This window comes from Corythoichthys intestinalis, chromosome 17 (genome assembly GCF_030265065.1).
Source record: "Corythoichthys intestinalis isolate RoL2023-P3 chromosome 17, ASM3026506v1, whole genome shotgun sequence".
Classification (NCBI taxonomy): Eukaryota; Metazoa; Chordata; class Actinopteri; order Syngnathiformes; family Syngnathidae; genus Corythoichthys; species Corythoichthys intestinalis.
This window is the reverse complement of record NC_080411.1, coordinates 6,989,498-7,014,629: the sequence shown is the minus strand read 5'-3', so window position 1 is coordinate 7,014,629 and position 25,132 is coordinate 6,989,498. Positions and strand designations below refer to the sequence as shown.

General features: G+C 38.2%; 1 protein-coding gene across 3 annotated transcripts in view; it reads left to right on the top strand.

Annotated features, from left to right (window-relative positions):
- The window catches only part of megf10 (multiple EGF-like-domains 10), a 115,005-nt gene extending 104,101 nt beyond the window's left edge, over nt 1-10,904 (top strand). For all 3 annotated transcript variants that reach the window (XM_057819765.1, XM_057819764.1, XM_057819763.1), the window contains exons 23-26: nt 74-194; nt 7,379-7,423; nt 7,505-7,717; nt 10,315-10,904. In XM_057819765.1, coding sequence (XP_057675748.1) covers nt 74-194; nt 7,379-7,423; nt 7,505-7,717; nt 10,315-10,481 — 546 coding nt within the window. In that variant the 3' untranslated portion in view covers nt 10,482-10,904. The remainder of the gene's footprint in view (nt 1-73; nt 195-7,378; nt 7,424-7,504; nt 7,718-10,314) is intronic.
- The last annotated feature ends 14,228 nt before the right edge of the window (nt 10,905-25,132 follow it).

Genomic DNA, 25,132 nt, shown 5'->3' with positions numbered 1-25,132 from the left:
TTTTTCTTTTATGTATTCTATAGCTGGTTGTTACGTTTAAATCTTTTTTTTTTTTTTTTTTTGCACTATTCAGGCTAAGAACAACTTGTTTGTGAACTTGAAGAATGTGGACGAAAGGAAAAGATATCCTCTTTCTGATGCTACTGGCACATTACCTGCAGGATGGAAACATCGGGACTGCTTTAATGAACTTGGTGAGAAATAAACTACAACTTTCTTGAAGTGGAACTGTTCACTCAAAATATATAGGTGAAAAGGTTACACGGGTTGTAGATTTATTGTGCATGGAACATACCGTATTTTTCGGACTACAAGTCGCTCCTGAGTATAAGTCGATCCAGCCATAAAATGCCCAACGAAGAGAAAAAAAACATATACAAGTCGCACCGGAGTATAAGTCGAATTTTGGGGGGAAATTGACTTGATAAAATCCAACACATAGAACGGACATGTCATCTTGAAAGGCAATTTAATATAAAAATACAATACAGAACAACATGCTAAACAAATGTACAGTGTACAGTGTATGAACAACAAAATGTGAATATACTGTCCTACGTTACGGCCTGTCCTGGCTATACAGCGAACTCCCAAAAGGCAATGCTGGACGTCCGTATAATTTGCTGAGTCAATTTGGTCCTCGATAGAAAACAGGTTCGCATCAACGTAAATAAATGATAATTAGGTACTATTAGTAATAAGTAACAGGTTAGCATGCGTTCACTATCATTAGCACATCGTTCAAACAACCACACAACTAGCTCTCAGTGTCCGATCGCGGGTGGAAAACACACAACAACAACAGAAAAGATGATACACGCAGGCGTTGCCTCTGTAGAGATGATTTAAAAGCATAAACAATGAAAGTAGGTTCGCATCCTTCTATTCTCTCTAGCTAACTCGCCCACTCACTCACTCAGAGCTACGTAGCTGTCCGTCGTCTTCTGGCGTGTCACGTAAACAAGTGCGAGTGCGCCTTCACGTGGGCGTGAAAGCGCCACAAACTAAATGCATCCATTTCAAGATAAAAAAGTCAATAATACAATTGAACATACACTGCCAAAGGCAGAACGCGAACGTGGCCATAGCTATAAAGAGTTATTCAGATAACTATAGCATAATAACATGCTAACAACTTTACAAAACCATCAGTGTCACTGCAAAACACCAAAATAACATGTGAAATTATATCATAATGTGTTAATAATTCCACACATAAGTCGCTCCTGAGTATAAGTCGCACCCCCAGCCAAAATATGAAAAAAAACGCGACTTATAGTCCGAAAAATGCGGTACATTGGACCATGGACTTCATAACCTATTGACATGACACGGAAAATGGGCCGATTCGTAGGGGGGCCTATTTTCAAAAACTTCAAATTCAAATATTTGCAAAACCAAAGCTGCTACCGACTTAAAACCAAAACAGGCACCTGCCTTAGCCAAATTTGAGTCTCCATGAGCAGCGGCATAAACAAATTCATAGTCGTTCCCTTATAAAATCCCAATTAATTATATTCTATATAAGTATAACAGAATTTAAAATGGTTATAAAAGTCTCAGATTTTACACTAGATGCACAGAAAGCACCAATGCAGAGATGATCACCTATATTTTCAGGATCAATAGCAATATTTAACATATCAGATAGGTTTTTGACCAAAATAGCAACGTAATTTTTTTTGACTGCAAGTTTCCAACAGCTAATAAATCACTCAATTCAACATCAGAAACTTAATACTTGAGGAAAACATGCAGAATCAATTATAAATAAAATGTAAATAGATTATTAATAAATTCTATATACAATCACAACTTATTATTGAATAGAATAGCCCTTTATTATCATTATACCACTAAATACTGTTAGTGAATGAGGCTAGCGGGCGCCATATGTAAACAGCTTTTTTGGGGAAAATTCTTGTGAATAAATTAGGGCTGCAGCTATCGAATATTTTAGTAATCGAGTAATCGACTGAAAATTCTATCGATTAATCGAGTAATCGGATAAAACAAATATATTTTTAGGTGAAGAGCAATTATAAATATACATGAGAAAACAAGACATTTCATCTAATTTTGAACCATTTTCAGTCAATCAATGTCTTTATTTTCGATGTATATTGTTGAAAACAGCCAACAATTGCATCTCAGATGTAACTAGAATTAAAAAAAAAAAAAAAAAAAAAAAAAAAAAGACTAATTCACTGCTTTCACTCAAAAAACTTTAGATCTTATTACAAAAAAATATATATATATCTTACCTAAAAATGCCGTTACGCTTGATAACACACAACACTTAAAAGTTTGGATTTTTTTCCCCACGTCTTTCAATTGAATTTCTCTTTGTGTCAAGCCATTTTTAAGTTCTAGTTAAGTTTTAAGTTAGTCTAAACTGTAAGTCCTGATAGGATTTAGAGTTTTTGCAGTGTTCAAAATAAATGTATGATACAGGCTGTACTGGAGCACATTAGCACCAGTGCTACTTGGTGTTTTATCCAGCAATGACTACTGAGCTAAAATTGATAGTTAGCATGATTAAGTTTTTATTTTACACCCTCATCACTCCACAATGCTATGTTATGTTAAAGCCTGTATGTAAGACACGTTAGCCAAGCATCGACAGTGGTCATAATTAATAGAAACCTAGCCCTCCGCAGGGCTAACGTGACTTCAGAACAGGAACGTTAATCTTATTTATTAGCGCTTAGCGCTCTTTATTAGCGCTTAGTGCTCTACTGCTTTAAGATGGCGGCTGTTTACTAAAGCTGCCCAGACGCGGCCGAGTCTGTCATTTAGCATCTAGTTCAACATACATGTGATCTCTATGAGACGCATCAGACGCTACCTGTACCAACGTAGCATCGTATGGGCTCTTATTTAGCAACGTCGGCGTTGTTTGTGGCGGCTGTCGGCTGCAGTAAGTTTTTTTTTTTCCCCCTTCTTCCTCTCCGCACGTGACAGCGCGTTGTCCCGCATTAAAAGTAGTCCGAGCAAAACGTGATGCTGAGAGCTGTCAAAATAAACGATTACTCGAGGTGAATAAAATTACTCGGATCAGTTTTTAAACTCGAGTTACTCGAGTTGCTCGAGTACTCGTTTCAGCTCTAGAATAAATGCTTAAATCCCCGAATTCTTCATATACATGGACGTACAAACGTCTCCATTCTTGGTTAAAAGCAAAGAAACTGTGAAGTTAGCTTTTATTTTACGTATATTGACGAAGTACCATGCTACTATGTTCGCGAATGAGGCTAGCGGGTGCCATATGTCAACAGAGCTTTTCTGGTGAAAAGTCTTGTGAATAAATGCTTAAATCCCCGGATTCTTCATAGATATGGACATAAAACAGTCTTGATTCTTGGTTAAAAGCAAAAGAACGTGGAGTTAGCGTTTATTTTACGTATATTGACAAAGTACCATGCTACTATGTTAGCGAATGAGGCTAGCGGGTGCCATATGTAGACAGAGCTTTTTGGGGGAAAATTTTGGTGAATTGATTCTAAACTCCCCGAATTCTTCCTAGATGTGGACGTAAAACAGTCTCGATTCTTCGTTAAAAGCAAAGAAACCATGAAGTTAGCGTTTACTTTACGTATATTAACGAAGAACCGTGCTACTACGTTAGCGAATGAGGCTAGCGGGCACCTAGCGTAAAAGGAGCTTTTCTGGCAAAAATTCGGGTGAATAAATGCTTAAATCCTCGAATTCTTCCTAGATATGGACGTAAAACAGTCTCAATTCTTGGTTAAAAGCAAAGAAACCGTGAAGTTAGTGTTTATTTTACGTATATTGACAAAGTACCATGCTACTTTGTTAGCGAATGAAGTTAGCGGGCGCCATATGTAAACAGAGCTTTTCTGGTGAAAATTCTTTGGAATAAATGCTTAAATCCCTGAATTCTTCATAGATATGGAGGTAAAACAGTCTCAATTCTTGGTTAAAAGCAAAGAAACCATGAATTTAGTGTTTATTTTACGTATATTGACGAAGAACCGTGCTACTATGTTCGCGAATGAGGCTAGCGGGCGCCATATGTAAACAGAGCTTTTTGGTGAAAATTCTTCTGAATGAATGCTTAAATCCCCGGATTCTACATAGATATGGACGTAAAACAGTCTTGATTCTTGGTTAAAAGGAAAAAAAAAAAAAAACGTGGAGTTAGCGTTTATTTTAAGTATAATGACAAAGTACCATGCTACTATGTTAGCGAATGAGGCTAGCGGGTGCCATATGTCAACAGAGCTTTTTTGGGAAAAATTCTTGTAAATAAATGCTTAAATCCCCGGATTCTTCATCGATATGGACGTAAAACAGTCTCGACTCTTGGTTAAAAGCATAAAAAAACTGTGAAGTTAGCGTTTATTTTACGTATATTGACGAAGAACGATGCTACTGTGTTAGCGAATGAGGCTAGCGGGCACCTGACGTAAAAGGAGCTTTTCTGTTGAAAATTCTGGTGAATAAATGCTTAAATCCCCGAATTCTTCCTAGATTTGGACGTAAAACAGTCTCGATTCTTGGTTAAAAGCAAAGAAACCATGAAGTTAGCATTAATTTTATGTGTATTGACGAAGTACCGTGCTACTATACTAGCGAATGAGGCTAGCGCCATATGTAAACAGAGCTTTTCTGGTAAAAATTTTTGTAAATCAATGCTTAAAGTGCCTGTGACACGAAAAAGCATGTTTATTTCATAATACACGCGGTATTTTATGCCCCTGAATGATATGGACCGCTTGGATGTGTGTGGAAGCGATCGCTATATTTATTTAGTTTTTTTAATCCCGCGCCATGAAAATGAGTGACTTCCGGCTTCGGTCTTGCATTGAGGAGGAGGGCGCTGTGACGTGCACGGTAGAAGACGTTCTCTTCACTATACAGTGTACTGTTGTGTATGAGGACGAAGGATTCAGCTGATTTTGCGGATTAATACTTTTATTTTTTGCATCACGCCAGCCAAACGGCTGCAGAACAATCATTCTGTATGCGGGAGAGGCGTATGCGCCTTTTTGGAGTTTCAAAAGGTTCCCATTCACCGTGGATATTTACTGTGGGACCATTGGACTTACAAGGAAGTGAGTAAACATCTTGTTTTGTATTATGTCAAATACGAATACAGTGATTACAAAGTAAACACTATAAAATTCCTTTAAATAAAGGGCTACTTACGTTTGATCATTGATAGGCATGTAAAAAGCTATCCTCATGCTCATTAGCAGTTAGCTGTTAGCGCGTTAGCTACACAACAACTCCAGCCACCCTCCTCCAGGGAACGAACTGTAAATTGCTCTCCGCCGGGCGGTTTGCCGATCCGCAAAGAAACTCGACAACCGGGTCGTCATGTCAAATAATCCAGGCTAGTTATGTGTGATTTTCCACTTCGAAGACTTTGAAACATCCCTCGGTTCGGGTTAGCATGTCGGCTAGCTGTCACTCCTTCTGGTCTGTTTACATTCTCCGAAGCCTGGGAAGGGAAATTACATATGTCCGATTTAGGTGTTCATAAAATATCGTTCGGGAGGTGTGACAGTAAAGGTGAAGTCGACTGTTTTGACCATTATGGAGTAATTTTGCCATTTCGTCTTGAATAAATGGATTTTTATTATTTTATATTCCATTTAGCACAAGATTGTTATTTGTCATGACCATGCCATTTATTTAGCAATTGGGGAAAGTACTTGGGTAAAAAGAATATCCTGTAAAAATATTGAAGTAAAGAGACAGAAACAATGACATTTTGCCGCTCTCTTTGTCGCGTTTTCCTCATTGTGAATAGTTCCCCCTCGACGGGCTGACTCGTCCTTCTCAAAACATTTATATAGCTATTGGGGAAAAATACTTGGATAAAAAGAATATCCTGTAAAAATATTGGGAGTAGAGAGACTGAAACAATGACATTTTGCAGCTCTCTTCGTCGCGTTTTCCTCGTTCTGAATAATTCCCCCTCAATGGGCTGAATAGTAAAACCGATGAGCCTAGTCTACCGCTGACGTCATCCACCGGTTGGGGACGCTAAAGCCCTATAATGGTAGGCGTGGCTAAAAAAGATTAAAAGACTAATTTCTCGTCATCTGCGCTTTGCTAAATTGTTGTATATAGTCGAATCGTCTCAAAATATGATTCTAATTCACATAATAATGCCATTTAAGACTTTTTTTCTGGTGTCATATGCTCTTTAAATCCCCGAATTCTTCATAGATATGGACGCAAAACAGTCTCGATTCTTGGTCAAAAGCAGAGAAACTGTAAAGTTAGCGTTTATTGTACGTATATTGACGAAATACCATGCTACTATGTTAGCGAATGAGGCTAGCGGGTGCCTTATGTCAACAGAGCTTTTTTGGGGAAAATTCTTGTGAATAAATGCTTAAATCCCCGGATTTTTCATCGATATGGACGTAAAACAGTCTCGACTCTTGGTTAAAAGCAAAAAAAAACTGTAAAGTTAGCGTTTATTTTACGTATATTGACGAAGAACGATGCTACTGTGTTAGCGAATGAGGCTAGCGGGCACCTGATGTAAAAGGAGCTTTTCTGGCAAAAATTCTGGTGAATAAATGCTTAAATCCCCGAATTCTTCCTTGATTTGGACGTAAAACAGTCTCGATTCTTGGTTAAAAGCAAAGAAACCATGAAGTTAGCATTAATTTTATGTGTATTGACGAAGTACCATGCTACTATACTAGCGAATGAGGCTAGCGCCATATGTAAACAGAGCTTTTCTGGTAAAAATTCTTGTGAATCAATGCTTAAATCCCTGAATTCTTCATAGATATGGACGCAAAACAGTCTCGATTCTTGGTTAAAAGCAGAGAAACTGTGAAGTTAGCGTTTATTGTACGTATATTGACGAAAAACCATGCTACTGTGTTAGCGAATGAGGCTAGCGGGTGCCTTATGTAAACAGAGCTTTTCTGTTGAAAATTCTTATGAAGAAATGCTTAAATCCCCAAGTTCTTCCTAGATATTGACGCAAAGCAGTCTCGATTCCTGGTTAAAAGAAAAGATACCATGCAGGTAGCATTTATTTCACGTAATTATTTCCAGCTATGAGGCTAGTCGTTCCATGTGTAAACAAAGAAGAAAATTCCTGCGAATAAATGCTTCAATCACGCATACATGGTACGAAAAATATAATATTTACCTTAAATCCAAGTTTAAATCCGACATGAGCGTGTGCCGTCTTCGGCTATTACTAAATGAAGCTCGGCCCCTATTGATGAGGCGTTGCGCAAAGAATGACGAGGTGTCAGGTCAATAGCTTTTTGAAGTCTATGATTGTGGTTAGCTAAAATTTGAAAATTATGTTTGTCCGAACGACAAAGTAGTCAGTGCTTCCTTCATTCACTGAATTTGGGTTCCTCCTGCAAACTAGGAGCCTACGGAGTAGACAGAAGATGCATGGGGAAATCTTTGCGAGGTAAAGGTTAGAAATGATAAGTTTTTCCATTTCAATATTTTTCTTTTTTTTTAACATTGGCTGCTTTGTTGAATTGTACAGATCTGGTAAAAGGCATTCCGTATCATGGAAGTTCCAGCTCACTGAACAGTTCTGAAAATCCATATGCCACCATCAAGGACCCCCCATTACTGACAACGAAAAACACTGAATGCGGCTACGTAGAAATGAAGTCACCTGCCAGAAGGGATTCACCTTATGCTGAAATTGCGAACGGCAGCAATCTAACCAATAACAGGAATGTCTATGAAATTGGTGAGCTACCGTTTGTCATTACCAGTTGCAATATTAGAAACGGGCTATGATGGTCAAGGTTTTTAGAACAGTAGGCTAAGGCTGAAATTATGATTATAATAAACTTTTGTGAAAATATGGTTGAGTGTATCGCAGTTAAGGCTATATGCATTCTGCATTTGCTCAAGGTTGTATTTTAATAACGCATGTTTTTTTTCCACAGATTATTAAATGGCCAATGGTCAGTTATGTACTAAAATAGAAAAATGGCAACTACAGTGGTATGAAAAAGTGTCTGAACCTTTCGGAATTTCTCACATTTCTGCTTAAAATCACCATCAAATGTGATCGGATCTTTGTCAAAATCATACAGATGAAAAAAACAGTGTCTTCTTCAACTAAAACCACCCAAACATGTATAGGTTTTCATATTTTAATGAGGATAGTATGCAATCAATGACAGAAAGGGGAAAAATAAGTAAGTGAACCATCACATTTGATATTTTGTGCCCTCCCCGTTGGCAACAATAACTTCAACCAGACGCTTCCTGTACCTGCAGATCAGTCTGGCACATCGATCTTGGCCCATTCTTCTCTCCAAAACTTCTGTAGTTCAGTCAGATTCCTGGGATGTCTGCCATGAATTGCTGTCTTTAGTCATGCCACATCATCTCAATGGGGTTCAAGTCTGGACTTTGATTTGGCCACTCAGAATGTGTATTTTGTTCTTTTGAAACCATTCTGAAGTTGATTTACTTCTGTGTTTTGGATCATTGTCTTGTTGCAGCATCCATCCTCTTGTTAGATCCAACTGTCTGATAGACGGCCTCAGGTTTCCTGCAAAACATCCTGGTAAACCCTTGAATACATTCTTCCGTTAATGATTGAAAGTTGTCCAGGCCCTGAGGCAGCAAAACAGCCCCAAATCATGATACTCCCTCCACCATGCTTCACGGTGGGGATGAGGTGTTGATGTTGGTGAGCTGTTCCATTTTTCCTCCACACATGATGTTGTGTGTTACTCCCAAACAATTCAACTTTGGTTTCATCAGTCCGCAAAATATTCTTCAAAATATCATTTCTGTGGAGTGTCCAAGTGCCTTTTTTGCGAACATTAAACGAGCAACAATGTGTTTTTTTTAGAGCTGTCAAAATTATCGCGTTAACGGGCGGTAATTAATTAATCACGTTAAAATATTTGACACAATTAACGCACATGCCCCGCTCAAACAGATTAAAATGACAGCAAAGTGCAATGTCCACTTGTTACTTGTGTTTTTTGGAGTTTTGTTGCCCTCTGCTGGCGCTTGGGTGCAACTGATTTTATGGGCTTCAGCACCCGTGGGCATTGCGTAATTATTGACATCAACAATGGCGGGCTACTAGTTTATTTTTTGATTGAAAATTTTACAAATTTTATTAAAACGAAAACATTAAGAGGGGTTTTAATACACAATTTCTATAACTTGTATTAACGTTTATCTTTGAAGAACTACAAGTCTTTCTATCCATGGATCGCTTTAACAGAATGTTAATAATGTTAATGCCATCTTGTTGATTTATTGTTATCATAAACAAATACAGTATAATGCACCGTATGTTGAATGTATATATCCATCTTGTGTCTTATCTTTTCATTCCAACAATAATTTACAGAAAAATATGGCATATTTTATAGATGGCTTGAATTGCGATTAATTACGATTAATTAATTTTTAAGCTGTAATTAACGTGATTAAAAATTTTAATCGTTTGACAGTCCTATTTTTTTTAAAGGCCAGAGGCTTCCTCCGTGGAATCCTCCCATGAACACCATTCTTGGCAATAGTTTAACATATAGTTGATCTGTGTACATAGACATTGGACTGTGCCAGTGATTTCTGTAAGTCTTTAGCAGACACTCTGGGGTTCTTTTTTACCTCTCCAAGTATTCTGCGCTGAACTGTTTGCGTCATCTTTGGTGGACAGCCACTCCACAGCAACAGTGCCAAACTCTCTCCATTTGTAGACAACTTCTGTGACTGTCCAAAAGTGTCCATTGGTGAACATCCAGACTTTTAGAGATGGTTTTGTACCCTTTCCCAGCTTTATACAAATCAACAGTCTTAGCAGGTCTTCAGACAGCTCTTTTGACCGAGACAATGCTTCTCATCGAGACAATTCTTACCAGGTGTGTGTTTTAACATGGGCAGGGCAGCTTTAAACCACTCATCAGTGATTTGGCACACACTTGACTTGAATTGTTTGGTAAAAAATGGCTTCAATTGCTCTTTTTAGTCTACTTAGGCAGTGGGTTCACTTACTTATTTTTTCCCCTTCTGTCATTGTTTGCATACTATCCTCATGAAAATATGAAAACCTATAAATGGTGGTTTTAGTTAAAGCAGACACTGTTTTTTCATCTGTGTGATTTTGACAAAGATCACATTTGATGGTGATTTTATACAGATATATGAGAAATTCCAAGCATCAGATACTTTTTCATACCACTGTATATTTGCCGAAGTGTTAGTTTTTTTCAGCGCTTCTTTTGTTTGATATCAAAATAGCACTTTTGTCACTCTTGTATACACTATAATAGATAATGTAGTTGTTTAATGTGATGTTTCTGTCATCAGAGCCCACTGTAAGCACTGTTCATGGCACTGGACAAGGTAATGACTGTATGCAGCCAGGCCAGGACCCATATGATCTACCAAAAAACAGCCATATCCCCTGTCACTATGATGTGCTCCCAGCCCGAGAAAGTCCAACGTCAGAACACCAGGAGCTGGACAGTGACTGATAATAGGAACTCAGTGCAGGAATGTTTTGCCCCTCTCCATCTGGAAACATCAAAAGGTTGCATTCTTCCTTCCATTTTTATCATGTTTTTTGTTGTTGTTTTTTTTGATATACGTTCCTCTTATGACATTTATAAACAAAGTGGGTATACGAAACTGGATTTTACAGCAACATTTTTTTATAAAACTGATTCAAACAAATTTGCTTTACACATCTGATATATAATGCCTATTTAAATATTTCCAGACAGCGCGTGCACTAGGAGTTTGAACATCTGTCGAGAGAGTCAAGCTTATTCCCACATTCCAAAAACATTCATGAATTTTTTTTATTTATGAACTATTTGCTGCCATTGACTGATTGAAGTGAATGATCAGTGACGGCAGATAAGTCAATTACAAATATATCTTTGTTCTCAAATACAGTTGGGCAAATAAGTATTTAGTCAACCACTAATTGTGCAAGTTCTCCCACTTGAAAATATCAGAGAGGCCTGTAATTGTCAACATGGGTAAACCTCAACCATGAGAGACAGAATGTGGAAGAAAAAAAAAAACAGAAAATCACATTGTTTGATTTTTAAAGAATTTATTTGCAAATCATGGTGGAAAATAGGTATTTGGTCAATATCAAAAGTTCATCTCAATACTTTGTTATGTACCCTATGTTGGCAATAACGGAGGCCAAACGTTTCCTGTAACTCTTCACAAGCTTTTCACACACTGTTGCTGGTATTTTGACCCATTCCTTCATGCAGATATCCTCTAGAGCAGTGATGTTTTGGGGCTGTCGTTGGGCAACACAGACTTTCAACTCCCTCCACAGATTTTCTATGGGGTTGAGATCTGGAGACTGGCTAGGCCACTCCAGGACCTTGAAATGCTTCTTACAAAGCCACTCCTTTGTTGCCCTCAGAGGCGCCACGTCCCATTAGGCAAACCAGCCAATTGACTAGGGCCCCCAGCCAGCAGGGGCCGCAATAGGGCCAACAGATTTAGCAAACGCAGTTTTACTGCACTGTCACAGCAACATGTGTAGGGAGAGTTTCAATACCATGGAATCATTTTGCGTATTATCTAACGATTCTGTTATCAATCCCACTCAGTATTAACCATGTCACGTAGATTATACATTTTTAAGAAAGTCCAATAAGCTATTATTATCACATGATTGTTTAAAGAGTGACTCACCAACTACTCTCTGGAAAGTCCCTGCCGAGTTGTTTTACGTTGATTTTCACTCACCACCGCATTATTCACGTGACTACTTAAAGAAATAGGGATTTTTCCAAAAAAGTCTATTAATGGGTCTATCGTATTCCTCGTCGAATACTCTATAAGAAAAATATAACATATATGCATTTAAAAATAATCCTAAACAATTTTATTAGCAAATTTAGTACTCATTTCAGTCGGTAGTCCACCAATCAGTGGTTTTTACTGAATAATTTGAATTTAGTGGGTCGTAGGGCCAATCTGACTGCTGATTTCACACAAATATATATACTTCCGCATCCGATGGTGGTATTTTTGTGTTGCTATTGTTTCTTCTATTGCTCCAACTGTCCCCCTTACTTGCACACGCTCGAAGGGTCCCATGTTGCTTGCTGCCTGGGGACCCTTGCTACGCCTCTGGTTGCCCTGGCTATGTGTTTGGGATCATTGTCATGCTGAAAGACCCAGCCACGTCTCATCTTCAATGCCCTTGCTGATGGAAGGAGATTTTCACTCAAAATCTCTCGATACATGGCCCCATTCATTCTTTCCTTTACACAGATCAGTCGTCCTTGTCCCTTTGCAGAAATAGCCCCTAAGCATGATGTTTCCACCCCCATGCTTCACAGTGGGTATGGTGTTCTTTGGATGTTCTATTCTTTCTCCTCCAAACACGAGAACCTGTGTTTCTACCAAAAAGTTCTAATTTGGTTTCATCTGACCATAACACATTCTCCCAGTACTCTTCTGGATCATCCAAATGCTTTCTAGCGAACCGCAGATGGGCCTGGACGTGTACTTTCTTCAGCTGGGGGACATGTCTGGCAGTGCAGGATTTGAGTCCCTGGCGGCGCATTGTGTTACTGATAGTACCCTTTGTTACTGTGGTCCCAGCTCTCTGTTGGTCATTCACTAGGTCCCCCTGTGTGGTTCTGGGATTTTTGCTCACTGTTCTCGTTATCATTTTGACGCCACGGGGTGAGGAGGGAGTTGAAAGTCCGTGTTGCTCAACGACAGCCCCAAAACATCACTGCTCTAGAGGAGATCTTCATGGAGGAATGGGCCAAAATACCAGCAACAGTGTGTGAAAAGCTTGTGAAGAGTGACAGAAAACGTTTGGCCTCTGTTATTGCCAACAAAGGGTACAAAACAAAGTATTGAGATGAACTTTTGGTTTGTACCAAATACTTATTTTCCACCATGATTTGCAAATAAATTGTTTAAAAATCAAACAATGTGATTTTCTGAGCTTTTTTTACACATTCTGTCTCTCATGGTTGAGGTTTACCCATGTTGACAATTACAGGCCTCTCTAATATTTTCAAGTGGGAGAACTTGCACAATTAGCGGTTGACTAAATACTTATTTGCCCCACTGTATACAGTGTGCGAGCATCATTTAGTTAGACCAGATCATTATTTCAGTATTAATACTTTTATGAAATTTTTGAGGGTGTGCCGTAGGATGTTTTTTTATTATTTTTTTAAAAATTATTATTATTTTGTAATATATACATATACACAAAAAAGGTGCCTTGGCTCTTTAAAGTTGGGAGACACTGAGTTAAATGAATGAATGACTTTAATCATAGGCGGAGTTTGAATTTTGGGGCAGCGGGGCACAACATATTGATGACCCCAAAACGCAGTGTCAGCAATAAAATTAACTTACAAGAATATTTATAATAATAAGTTGAAAATTAGCGTTTTTTGTTTCATCATTCTTGAGGGGAATTCTAAATCAGGCTGCTTGGACAGCTAGACTTTTCACCAATATCGTCATCCATTGAATATGGTACGCCCGCCGGTGTTGTGCCCATGTAGTTACCCCAGTCAAAAATTGAATCCCATGGACAGAGCCATATGAAGGTAGATTTGTATCTTCATAATTCGATCCCCTAAAAAAGTTGCTTCAATCAAAAAATATATTTTCAATTAAAAAAAAAAAAAGTCACTTCAATAAAAAAAAAAAAAAATGTGTTTGAATGCAAAAATTAATTTGAAACTCAAAAAAATGCATTTGAAAGCTTTTTTGTTGTTGTTGCTTTTTTTATTGAAGTGAAAAAAAACTTGGTTGAAGCAACTTTTTTGATTGAAGTAATGTTGTTTTGCGTTTGAGCCACGTTTTGGCTAGGACATTTTTTGTCCTTATTATTCAATCAAAAAATAAGTTGCTTCAAACAAAAAATATATATTTTCAAAAGAAAAATCACTTCAATCAAAAAAGGAAAAATTTCGATCATAGAATAAAAGTTTTTGAATGCGAAAAAATGTTTTTTAGACTCCAATATTTGCATTTGAACACTTAATTTTTCAATAAAAAAGTTTGATTTTAGTAATCCTTTTTGTGTGACATTTGTGTAGAAATCAAAAAGTTGCTTCAATCAAAAAAAAATATTTTCAAACAAAGAAAAAAAATCATTTGAAAAATAAAATTGTTCTCCCCTAATTTTTTTTTTTTTTAAATAATATGCAAAGCAAATGACCATCTAAGGTGCTCATCACATGATCTGTTCGAAAAATCATTATGACCCATTATAAAAATATTGTTTTTTGTTCATTTCATTCATTTTTGTTGCTTGTTTTCTTGCTTTACAACATTTATATGTATATATATATAGGAAAGTCAATTACATGCAATGACACTTTTCGGCCACCAGGAGGGCCTGGAACCCCCCTAAACTCCGCTTATGAATTTAATAAAGAGATTGTAAAGTGAAGGTGCAGGAATCATTCTGAAATGTTAAATTCTGTAGTTTATGTGTTTTAATTGGTAAAACTGTCAAGTTAAAGCAAATAAAAACAGTCAAAGCCAATTATTTTTATACCAATAGTGTTAAGATGATACGTAGCTGTGGCAAATACTCTTGTGTCAAATACATGCCATTCTTTTTGTCAGCATATGTGTGGCGTGTTGTGTCCATTTTCCATTCAAAATAATCACAAATCATCATTTTTATCTTTGTATATTATTCATACATATTATTTTTGTATAAACAATACTTAAAGGAAAATCACAAATTTGCAACACATGGTGCCGTTTACAGTAGCTCTCTATATGAGCCTTGTTTTTCATATTTTGAACACTTCTGTTATTGTTTTGTATAACAGTCATAGCATGATTGTTTTAATATACTGTATGTCTCTGTTGCCAAGTGATTGCAATCCAGAATTTCCCAGGAGCTCCAAGGTTTTCTGTGAACCAATTACTCAATATTAACGAGTATTTAGAAAACAGACTGATACTGTACGTGTTTAGCTTCAGGAACAGACTTTTTAATGCAACCTATGCTCAGAACTGCGTTTTTAATGCCTTTACCAGTCATTCAATTTTATAAGCACTGATGAAATATAAACAATATATATTTCACTGCCTAAATTGTTTTTCCCATCAAGTCAATCCAATTTATGAGTCATAAAGTGATAATAATTAAATTCAAAGAAGGGCCAATTTGACATGTGCCTTGCATCTACTTGTAGGAAAAGTGTTTGGAAAATTGTAGCCACAGCAGAATTAAAGGGAACCTCGGACATAAAGACCTATCGGCTCTAATAAGCCACAATTGTTCTTTTACTAAAATATATTATAGATTTTTAAATTAATGACAATATTTTACATGTTTCTAATAATATTTAGTACATTTTGACCTACGGAGGGCACCATGTTTTATGCGCGCAATGGACGCCCGGGGAGATGACGTAGTTTGTCACTGTCACACATCCCGTCTTTCCTGTTCAATTTGCTTTTACTGCTCGTTTTGTGAAATATCGACAGTGCTGACATGCTCATTAAAGTTCCTTTTGGGTTCAAATTGAAAGGGTTGAACAGATGACATGTTTATTAGGGGTGTGCCATATAAGGTACCCCACGATTCGATTCGATTACGATTCAGGATGCTACGATTCGATCTTTGAACGGTGATCACAGTATTGACGATGATCACGATTATCACTATTATTGATGCCTCAATAAAGTAGCCAAAGAAATTCATGTCCATTATTTATTTAGAATATCTTAATGATTCAACAGGAACGATGGAAACATGCCCATACAACAAAAAGCTGCCCTAAAGCTTTTTTTTTTTTTTTTTTTTACACAAGAAAATGCAAAAACCTTAACTATTTCAAATGCATTACCTATTTATCCACATGCCTGTACAACACAAAGCTAACTTTAAGCTGCTGTTTTTCACAATAAGGTGCAAAAACTTAAGCTGTTTCAAAGGCAGTACTTATTTCTCTCAACAATACAATCAAATTTACCCTGGTGGAATGAATTCCACATTTTCTGGAAACAAAGAAAAAGCCTTTATAAATAAGGCTACATTTAACCAAATAAGTATTTAGTCAACGACTAATTGCGCAGGTTCTCCCACTTGAAAATATTAGAGAGGCCTGTAATTGTCAACATGGGTAAACCTCAACCAAGAGAGACAGAATGTGACAAAAAAAAAAGGAAAATCACATTGTTTGATTTTTAAAGAATTTATTTGCAAATCATGGTGGAAAATAAGTCTTTGGTCGATACCAATAGTTCATCTCAATACTTTGTTATGTACCTTTTGTTGGCAATAACGGAGGGCAAACGTTTTGTGTAACTCTTCACAAGCTTTTCACACACTGTTGGTGGTATTTTGACCCATTCGTCCATGCAGATCTCCTCTAGAGCAGTGATGTTTTGGGGCTTTCGTTGGGCAACACAGACTTTCAACTCCCTCCACAGATTTTCTATGGGGTTGAGATCTGGAGACTGGCTAGGCCACTCCAGGACCTTGAAATGCTTCTTACAAAGCCACTCCTTTGTTGCCCTGGCTGTGTGTTTGGGATCATTGTCATGCTGAAAGACCCAGCCACGTCTCATCTTCAATGCCCTTGCTGATGGAAGGAGATTTTCACTCAAAATCTCTCGATACATGGCCCCATTCATTCTTTGCTTTACACAGATCAGTCGTCCTGGTCCCTTTGCAGAAAAACAGCCACAAAGCATGATGTTTCCACCCCCATGCTTCACAGTGGGTATGGTGCAATTCAGTATTCTTTTTCCTCCAAACACGAGAACCTGTGTTTCTACCAGAAAGTTCTATTTTGGTTTCATCTGACGATAACACATTCTCCCAGTCCTCCTCTGGATCATCCAAATGCTCTCTAGCGAACTGCAGATGGGCCTGGACTTGTACTTTCTTCAGCAGGGGGACACGTCTGGCAGCGCAGGATTTGAGTCCCTGGTGGCGCATTGTGTTACTGATAGTAGCCTTTGTTACTGTGGTCCCAGCTCTCTGTAGGTCATTCACTAGGTCCCCCCGTGTGGTTCCGGGATTTTTGCTCACCGTTCTTGTTATCATTTTGACGCCACGTGGTGAGGAGGGAGTTGAAAGTCCGTGCTGCCCAACGACAGCCCCAAAACATGACTGCTCTAGAGGAGATCTGCATGAATGAATGGGCCAAAATACCAGCAACAGTGTGTGAAAAGCTTGTGAAGAGTTGGAAATACACGTTAGCGAATTCGCTAATTAGCATAGCGCTCGGCCCAAACTAGTGACATACCAAAAACAACAACAAAGGCTGAACAGTACAAGAGGGTTCGTGTACTCACCTCTTATAGACGCACACGAGCCTTACAGGAGCAACACACTAGGGACATTTTCCAATTAACACGATTTGAACCTACTGCTGGACAACTGAAAGGCAAGGAGCAACGAACTATCTCTCTTCCCTTCTCGCTCTAAAAAATAACTTGCGCACAGAGGAGGACTCAAAGCGTGACCGCCCAGTTTTTGCCTGTCTCATCCACAAATTCATTTTCGAGTCTTTTGCACAGGAGTAAATCTCTCGCTCAGTAACTTCCGCTGCAGCCATCCTAACCTTGTGCATCCCTTAAGGTGTCCGGGGCGGCAGGCATGTCTTGAATTTCGTTCCGCTAGCAGCTGCTGTCATTAAGTTATTAGGGAACATCTCCTTTTTTTGAACATTTATGAATCGTAATTGAATCGTCACATGTCGAATCTCGATGAATCTAATTATTGATGTACTGGCACACCGCTAATGTTTATGTCGCTAGAGTCATACTCTGGAAGCCCGACAGCGTAACCATGTGACGTCACCGCCCAGCGACATCAACAACAATGGCAGCCTGCTAGTTAAACTAATTTTACAAATTGTATAACAATGAAAACATTAAGAGGGGTTTCAATATCAAATTATTTTATTATTTTATGATAACCTCTTTGAAGAACTACAAGTCTTTCTATCCGTGGATCCCTTTAAGAAATTAATTACAGTGCCTGGATATTTTAGCACTTGCTTTGCAGTTAAAATAAATTATTTGAGATGGGCAAACTTTTTCACAATACTGTGTTTTGAGTTGTTGTAAATAATGTACATAATTTAATCTGGTTTGATGTAAAAATACAAATGCTGTCTTGTTTATGAATACCAGATTATGGTTTTTATATGGTTTAAATTATGTAGCCATTTTATTTCCCTGTTATAGTGTTGTTTGTAAGGGTTGTCCTCGGGTTACTATGTACTTGACTTACGCGACTTTATGACACCGGAGTCTTGTTCGCTAATTGTTGCATTGTTGCAATTGGCTAACTTGCATAGCAAAAGTCCGCTAGCTTAAATGCTATATTATCCTAATGTTGACAACAATTGGCTAACTTGCATTGCAAAAGTCCGCTAGCTTAAATGCTATATAATGCTAATGTTGACAACATTTGGCTAACTTGCATAGAAAAAGTCCGCTAGCTTAAATGGAAAATCCTATACAATGCTAATGTTGACAACAATTGGTTAACTTGCATAACAAAAGTCTGCTAGCGTAAAATCTATATAATGCTAATGTTTACAAGATGGTGCGCTCCAGATTGTTTCTTGTGCGCACCAGATTGTTTTTTTTTTTTTGTTTTTGTTTTGTTTTTCTGTCGATGTCCCTTTGGGGGCTCCATATATTCTTGCACAATAAACATAAAATGACAGTTGTGCATAATGTAAAAAACAAAGAATTGGGTAAAAAATAAAAGTTAATACACTCATGTAAAGCTGTCGGAACAGATGATGGCTTTAAAAAAATGAAAAATAAATAAGAGGACGGTGGGATACACACATATACAATGGTATGAAAAAGTATCTGAACCTTTTGGAATTTCTCACATTTCTGCATAAAATCAGCATTAAATGTGATCTGATCTTTGTCAAAATGACACAGATGAAAAAACAGTGTATGATTTAACTAAAACCAGCCAAACATTTTTAAGGTTTTCATATTTTAGTGAGGATAGTATGCAAGCAATGAAAGAAGGGGGAAAATGAGTAAGTGAACTATCACTTTTCACTATCCTTATTTAATATTTTGTGGCCCCCACCCTTTGGCAGCAATAACTTCAACCAGGCGCTTCCTGTAGCTGCAGATCAGTCTGGCACATCAATCAGGACTAATCTTGGCCCATTCTTCTCTACAAAACTGCTGTAGTTCAGTCAGATTCCTGGGATGTCTGGCATGAATCGATATCTTTAGGTCATGTCACAGTACAGTATCTCAATGGGGTTCAAGTCTGGACTTTGACTTGGGGACTCCAGAACATGTATTTTGTTCTTCTGTAACCATTAGGTTGCTTTACCTCTGTGTTTTGGTTTATTGTCTTGTTGCAGCATCCATCCTCTTTTTAGCATCAAATGTCTGACAGACGACCTCAGGTTTTCCAACAAAACATCCTGATAAACTTTTGAATTCATTCTTCCATTAATGAGTGCAAGTTGTCCAGGCCCTGAGGCAGCAAAACAGCCCCAGGTCACGATGCTCCCTCCACCATGCTTCATGATGGGGATGAGGTGTTGATGATGGTGAGCTGTTCCATTTTTCCTAAACACATGACGTAGTGTGTTAGTCCCAAACAATTCAACTTTGCTTTCATCAGTCCACAAAATATTTTGCAAAAATTTCTGTAAAGTGTCCAAGTGCCTTTTTACAAACATTAAACGAGCAACAATGTTTGTTTTAGACAGCAGTGGCTTCTCAGTGGAGTCCTCCCATGGCCACCATTCTTGGTCATAGGTTTAGATATAGTTGATGTGTGCACAGAAATATTGGACTGTGCCGGTGATTTCTGTAAGTCTTTAGCAGACACTCTAGGGTTCTTTTTGACCTCTCTGAGTATTCTGCGCTGAACTCTTGGCGTCATCTTTGGTGGATGGCCACTCATTGGGAGTGAAGCAACAGTGCCAAACTCTCTCAATTTGTAGACAACTTCTCTGACTGTCGATTGATGAACATCCAGACTTTTACAGATGGTGTTGTATCCTCTCCCAGCTTTATACAAATCAACAATCCTTGATAGCAGGTCTTCAGACAGCTCTTTTGACCTAGCCATGATGCACATCAAACAATGCATCTCATCAGGACAATTCTTACCAGGTGTGTGTTTTATAGTGGGCAGGGCAGGTTTAAAACCACTCATCAGCGATTGGGCACACACCTGACCTAAATTGTTTGAATTCAATTCAATTCAATTTTATTTGTATAGCCCTGGATCACAACAACGTTGTCTCAAAGGGCTTTGCAGAGGCAATATGATACACAATCAGAAACAGCAAATGAAGCAACAAAGATGAATAAATAAATTCAAATCCTGGGTATCCCCCATCCTTAGACCCTCCATGTCAGCAAGGAAAAACTGAGAAAAATGAGAAACCTTGGGGAGTACCACAGTCAGGAGAGCTCCACTCCCAGGACGGATAGACAGGAACCCCCAGGACTGCTAATGGGAATTAGTAGGCGAAGTTACAGTCCGTAAAGATGCAGTGGAATAAAGGAACAAGATGAGGTCCATCTAGCCAGATGAGACGGGGATAGCAACGAGGACGTCCATCCAGCCAGGGGTCCGGACAGTCAGGAGGCTGCAGCTGAAAAATAGCCCCTCATAGAAATAAAGTAAGATAAGTGGTAGGTAGAGTGAGAAAAAGGAGATAGAACACAGTGGCTGTACTTCCCCCAGCTTTATAGCTTCTAGTGCAGCTTAGACTAAACTTTGAGTCCTGACCATAAGCTTTGTTGAATAGGAACGTTTTTAATCTAATCTTAAATGTGCAGACTGTTTCGGCTTCTTTAATATTAGCTGGAAGCTGATTCCATAAAACGGGCTTGGTGGCTAAAGGCGCTGGCTAGGACAGTACTTTTAGAAACCCTGGGAACTACCAGTAGACCTGCATTCTGAGAGCGGAGTGTTCTGTTGGGGCGGTATGGAACCAGAGCATCGGTGAGATAAGATGGTCCCAACCCATTAATGGTCTTAAATGTAAGAAGGAGGATTTTAAATTGAATTCTAAACTCGACTGGAAGCCAGTGAAGGGCCTGGAGCACAGGGGTGATGTGCTCTCTTCTATTGGTTCCTGTTAAAAGTCTTGCTGCTGCGTTTTGGACAAGCTGAAGACCTTTTAGAGAACTTTTAGGACAAGCTGCAAGTAGGGAGTTACAGTAATCCAATTTCGATGTAACGAACGCGTGAATTAATTTTTCTGCATCACTTTTAGATAAAATATTTCTTAATTTTGGCTATGTTGAGCAGGTGAAAGAAGGCCGTTATGCAGGTTTGTTTAATGTGAGCTTTAAACGATAAGTCAGGGTCGAATAAAACTCCAAGGTTTTTAACTGTGGTGCTGAAGGTTACACTTACATTGTCCAGAGTGACTATCTGGGCAGCTAAAGAGTCTCTCACACTTTTTGGGCCTATTATAAGGACTTCTGTCTTTTCAGGGTTAAGTAGAAGGTAGTTAGTGCTCATCCAGGTATTTTTATCTCGGACGCAGGTGCTTAGTTTGTTTGGTAAAAATTGATTTCAATCGCTCTTTAAGTCTCCATAGGCAGAGGGTTCACTTACTTATTTTCCCCCCGCTGTCACTGGTTGCATGCTATCCTCAAAAACCTATAAATGTTTGGTGGTTTTAGTGAAAGCAGACACTGTTTTTACATCTGTGTGATTTTGACAAAGATCAGCTCAAATTTATTGGTGATTTTTCTGCAGAAATTTGAGAAATTCCAAAAGGTTCAGATACTTTTTCATACCACTGTACACATACAGTAGAGGTTCCTCTTAGCCAAGGAGCTGCGAGTAGCAGCCAATACTATATTTTTTCTTCTCATAGCCTGAAATTTCTTTGGTAACAAGGCAATACTTTCCAGTAGAGGTGCGTCGTAACCTGAATATTCCGTTTGTAGAGATGTTCGTAAGTTTAGGTACCACTGTACCATGTATTAAAAAGCAGTATACACACCCTTACTGTGTTTTTTTTGTTGTTGTTGTTTTTTTTAAGTAAAGGTGATGATGTACATGACTAGTTTCCATACTTTTTACACTGTTAATGTAATACAGTAATCTGTATAACTCAACTGTAAATTCCACTGTGTGTGTATTTCCTGTTATAACTGGGAATGTTGCTATGGTGTTCAGTATTAACCAACATATTCAAGCACATTTTTAAACTGCCATCTTTTTAAGTGCCTTAAAATAACCTCAAGAAGGTTCAAAGACATCAGGTAGCAGAGAAAAATCAAATAATTTCCAAGGTAATAAATACGTTACCATTTATGTGTCACATTAATGTGGGAAAGGTTTTGACTGATTTTACTTGGAATCTTTTTTGCTTGTTTTTTTAACACAAAACGGCATTTGGAGATGGGTGTGTACACTTTTTCTGTAAAATGTATATTGAAACATGTTTTTTGTCGCCTGTTCTTCATGTTTCTTTCAATACGATTGCCAGATTCGGACTGGTCAAATAAAAAGATGTTGAAATATGTCCTGGTGTTCTGTGTGGAGTTTGTGAAAAGCAATAAAGTGGAAAATTTAAACTAAAGATACACGATAATATCGGCTACCGATAATTATCGGCCGATAATGGCAATTATGACGTCACACAGATAATACAGATAATAAAAAAATCAACCGATAATGCAATCCGATAATTATATACTTGATTTAGCCTCCAAATGTGCGCAACCAAGCAGTTTTCTCCACTTCTTCACTGCCGCCTGCTCAACCCCTCCCCTCTCTGAAGCCCCTGTGGGAGGAGGGGTTTAGGAGTACGGCGTCATAGAGGAGGCGGTGTTACACATCAGTGTTGAGGCGCTCTCACTAGCGTGCGTTGCTTTTCCCGTGTGTGAAATGAAATAAACGATGCTCTCGCCATCTACAAAACAGTTCCTCAAGGCCTAAAGAAAGCGTCCTCATTGAACACCACTAGCACTAACCCAGCAGCCATTTAAAACTGCATCACAATGATTTTTGGAACGAATATGAGGCTGCTGCTAGCACGAATGCTAAAGCTATTGTTAACAAATAAACTATAAAGGAAGCTACGGGGCTTGTGACTACACAGAGACGCTGCGGTCCTCCCGGAGTCGGGGTGTTTGGGAATGCAGCCCAAAGCGAGTGGTAAACTCCCATCTATGGCTAAACACCTCACGAGATCGATAGTTGACAAGTAGCTGTCTTCCGACGGAGCCCGCCGGTCCGGCAGGCCGCCGCCGCCGCCTCGCCCTAGGCGGGTAGAGGATGAGAGCAGAGCCATGCACCGAATGCGCCGCAGCGAGCCGGCCGGGGCGGGCGGATATCCGGTACGAACTTAGCTGCCGCCGCCACTCCGGTTCAAGACAGAGGCCTGGCGCGGGTGCTAATTTGCCAGCCGGGCGGACTGAAGGGCACAGGCGGGAGGAAATTCCCGAAATGACCCGATAGCCAAATCCCTGGATGAAAAAATAATGCAGTTTATACGACCACGATTCTTCGTGAAAGACATGCCGATCACATCAGTTTTACCACGGACATTTACACAGGTGATGTCAACAAACCATGTTTATCATGACGGCACAGTGGTTAGTTGATAATTGTTCATGCACCAAACGACACAAAGAAGTCATCCAGTCAGTAATGCATTCAGTACGCTTTAAATTTATGACGTCTTAATCAGATCATTCTTCTTAAATCTAGTCAAATAATTTTCCCCATCTTGTTTGAGTGTTGAAGACTAGTTGAATGCGCCAGATTATTCCACTTACTTGAACTAAATATTGCAATTTGTTCTTATTAAGCCCAAACATCTAAAAAAATAAGGTCATTTTCACCTAAATCAAGAAAAAATTGCTTTCAAATAATGTTTTGAACCATACATATTCTTGAATAAAGAACATTTCTGACAAGTTTTTTTTTTTTTTTTTTAGGATTATGTATAATAATTTATTGCTTAAAATAAGGCTGTTAATCTTATTTTCAGCTGGCCATTTTTCTTCAAGAAATCTGAGTGAAATATACTTGAAGTGCTGGCAGTTAATTTAACTTATTTCCAATAGATTTACACTGAAAACAAGGGACTTTAACTAGTCTTAAGGAGCTGTGTTTTTGCTGTGTAGTAATGTTATACTTTAGGAATGGCATACTTTTAAAGCCATTTTTGTGCAACTTATGTATTTACTCTGTAAGTAATTGTTGCCAAAAGTTTACCATTACACAATGTCAGACAATCTGTCTTTATTTAGATGTTGGAATTTCCTACTACTACTACTTGTTCACATTTGATGTTGAAAAAAAAAAGAGCAATATTATTTTTGCACAGCAATATTTTCTCTTGTGTATACTTTAAAATTTTACATGAATCTTTAATAAAATTATCGGCTTGACATTATCGGTTATCGGTTGGAACGAGGAGGAAATTATCGGTTATCGGTATCGGCTGAAAAATGCATTATCGTGCATCACTAATTTAAACTAATACAATAGTGGAAATTTGGGGTGTGACAAAATATCGAAATGGTGATTTATCGTGATACTTTGTATCCTAAAAGGTTATCGATATGCTCCTGCCACGAATCAAGATATCGTTTAAAAAAAAAAAAAAGTAAAAAAAATTAAAAAAAAAAAAAAAAAAAAGGGACCAACGAGTTGCTACCAAAATCTTCCACCATAATAGTGTCTCAGGTAATTAAGGCTGCCATTGATGGTGCTCGACGCCAAATCCATTTAGCCCTGGGAACATTCGTTCATTCAAAATAGGGCGCAGCTATCGATTATTTTAGTAGTCGATTAATCGATGAACTATTTAGTCCGAAAATTCGAGTAATTGGATAAGGAACATAAAAAAATTTACCTGAGCTGAGCCTCACACGTTATATATATATATATATATATATATACAGTGCCTTGCAAAAGCATTCGGCCCCCTTGAACCTTGCAACCTTTCGCCACATTTCAGGCTTCAAACATAAAGATATAAAATTTTAATTTTTTGTCAAGAATCAACAACAAGTGGGACACAATCGTGAAGTGGAACAAAATTTATTGGATAATTTAAACTTTTTTAACAAATAAAAAACTGAAAAGTGGGGCTTGCAATATTATTCGGCCCCCTTGCGTTAATACTTTGTAGCGCCACCTTTTGCTCCAATTACA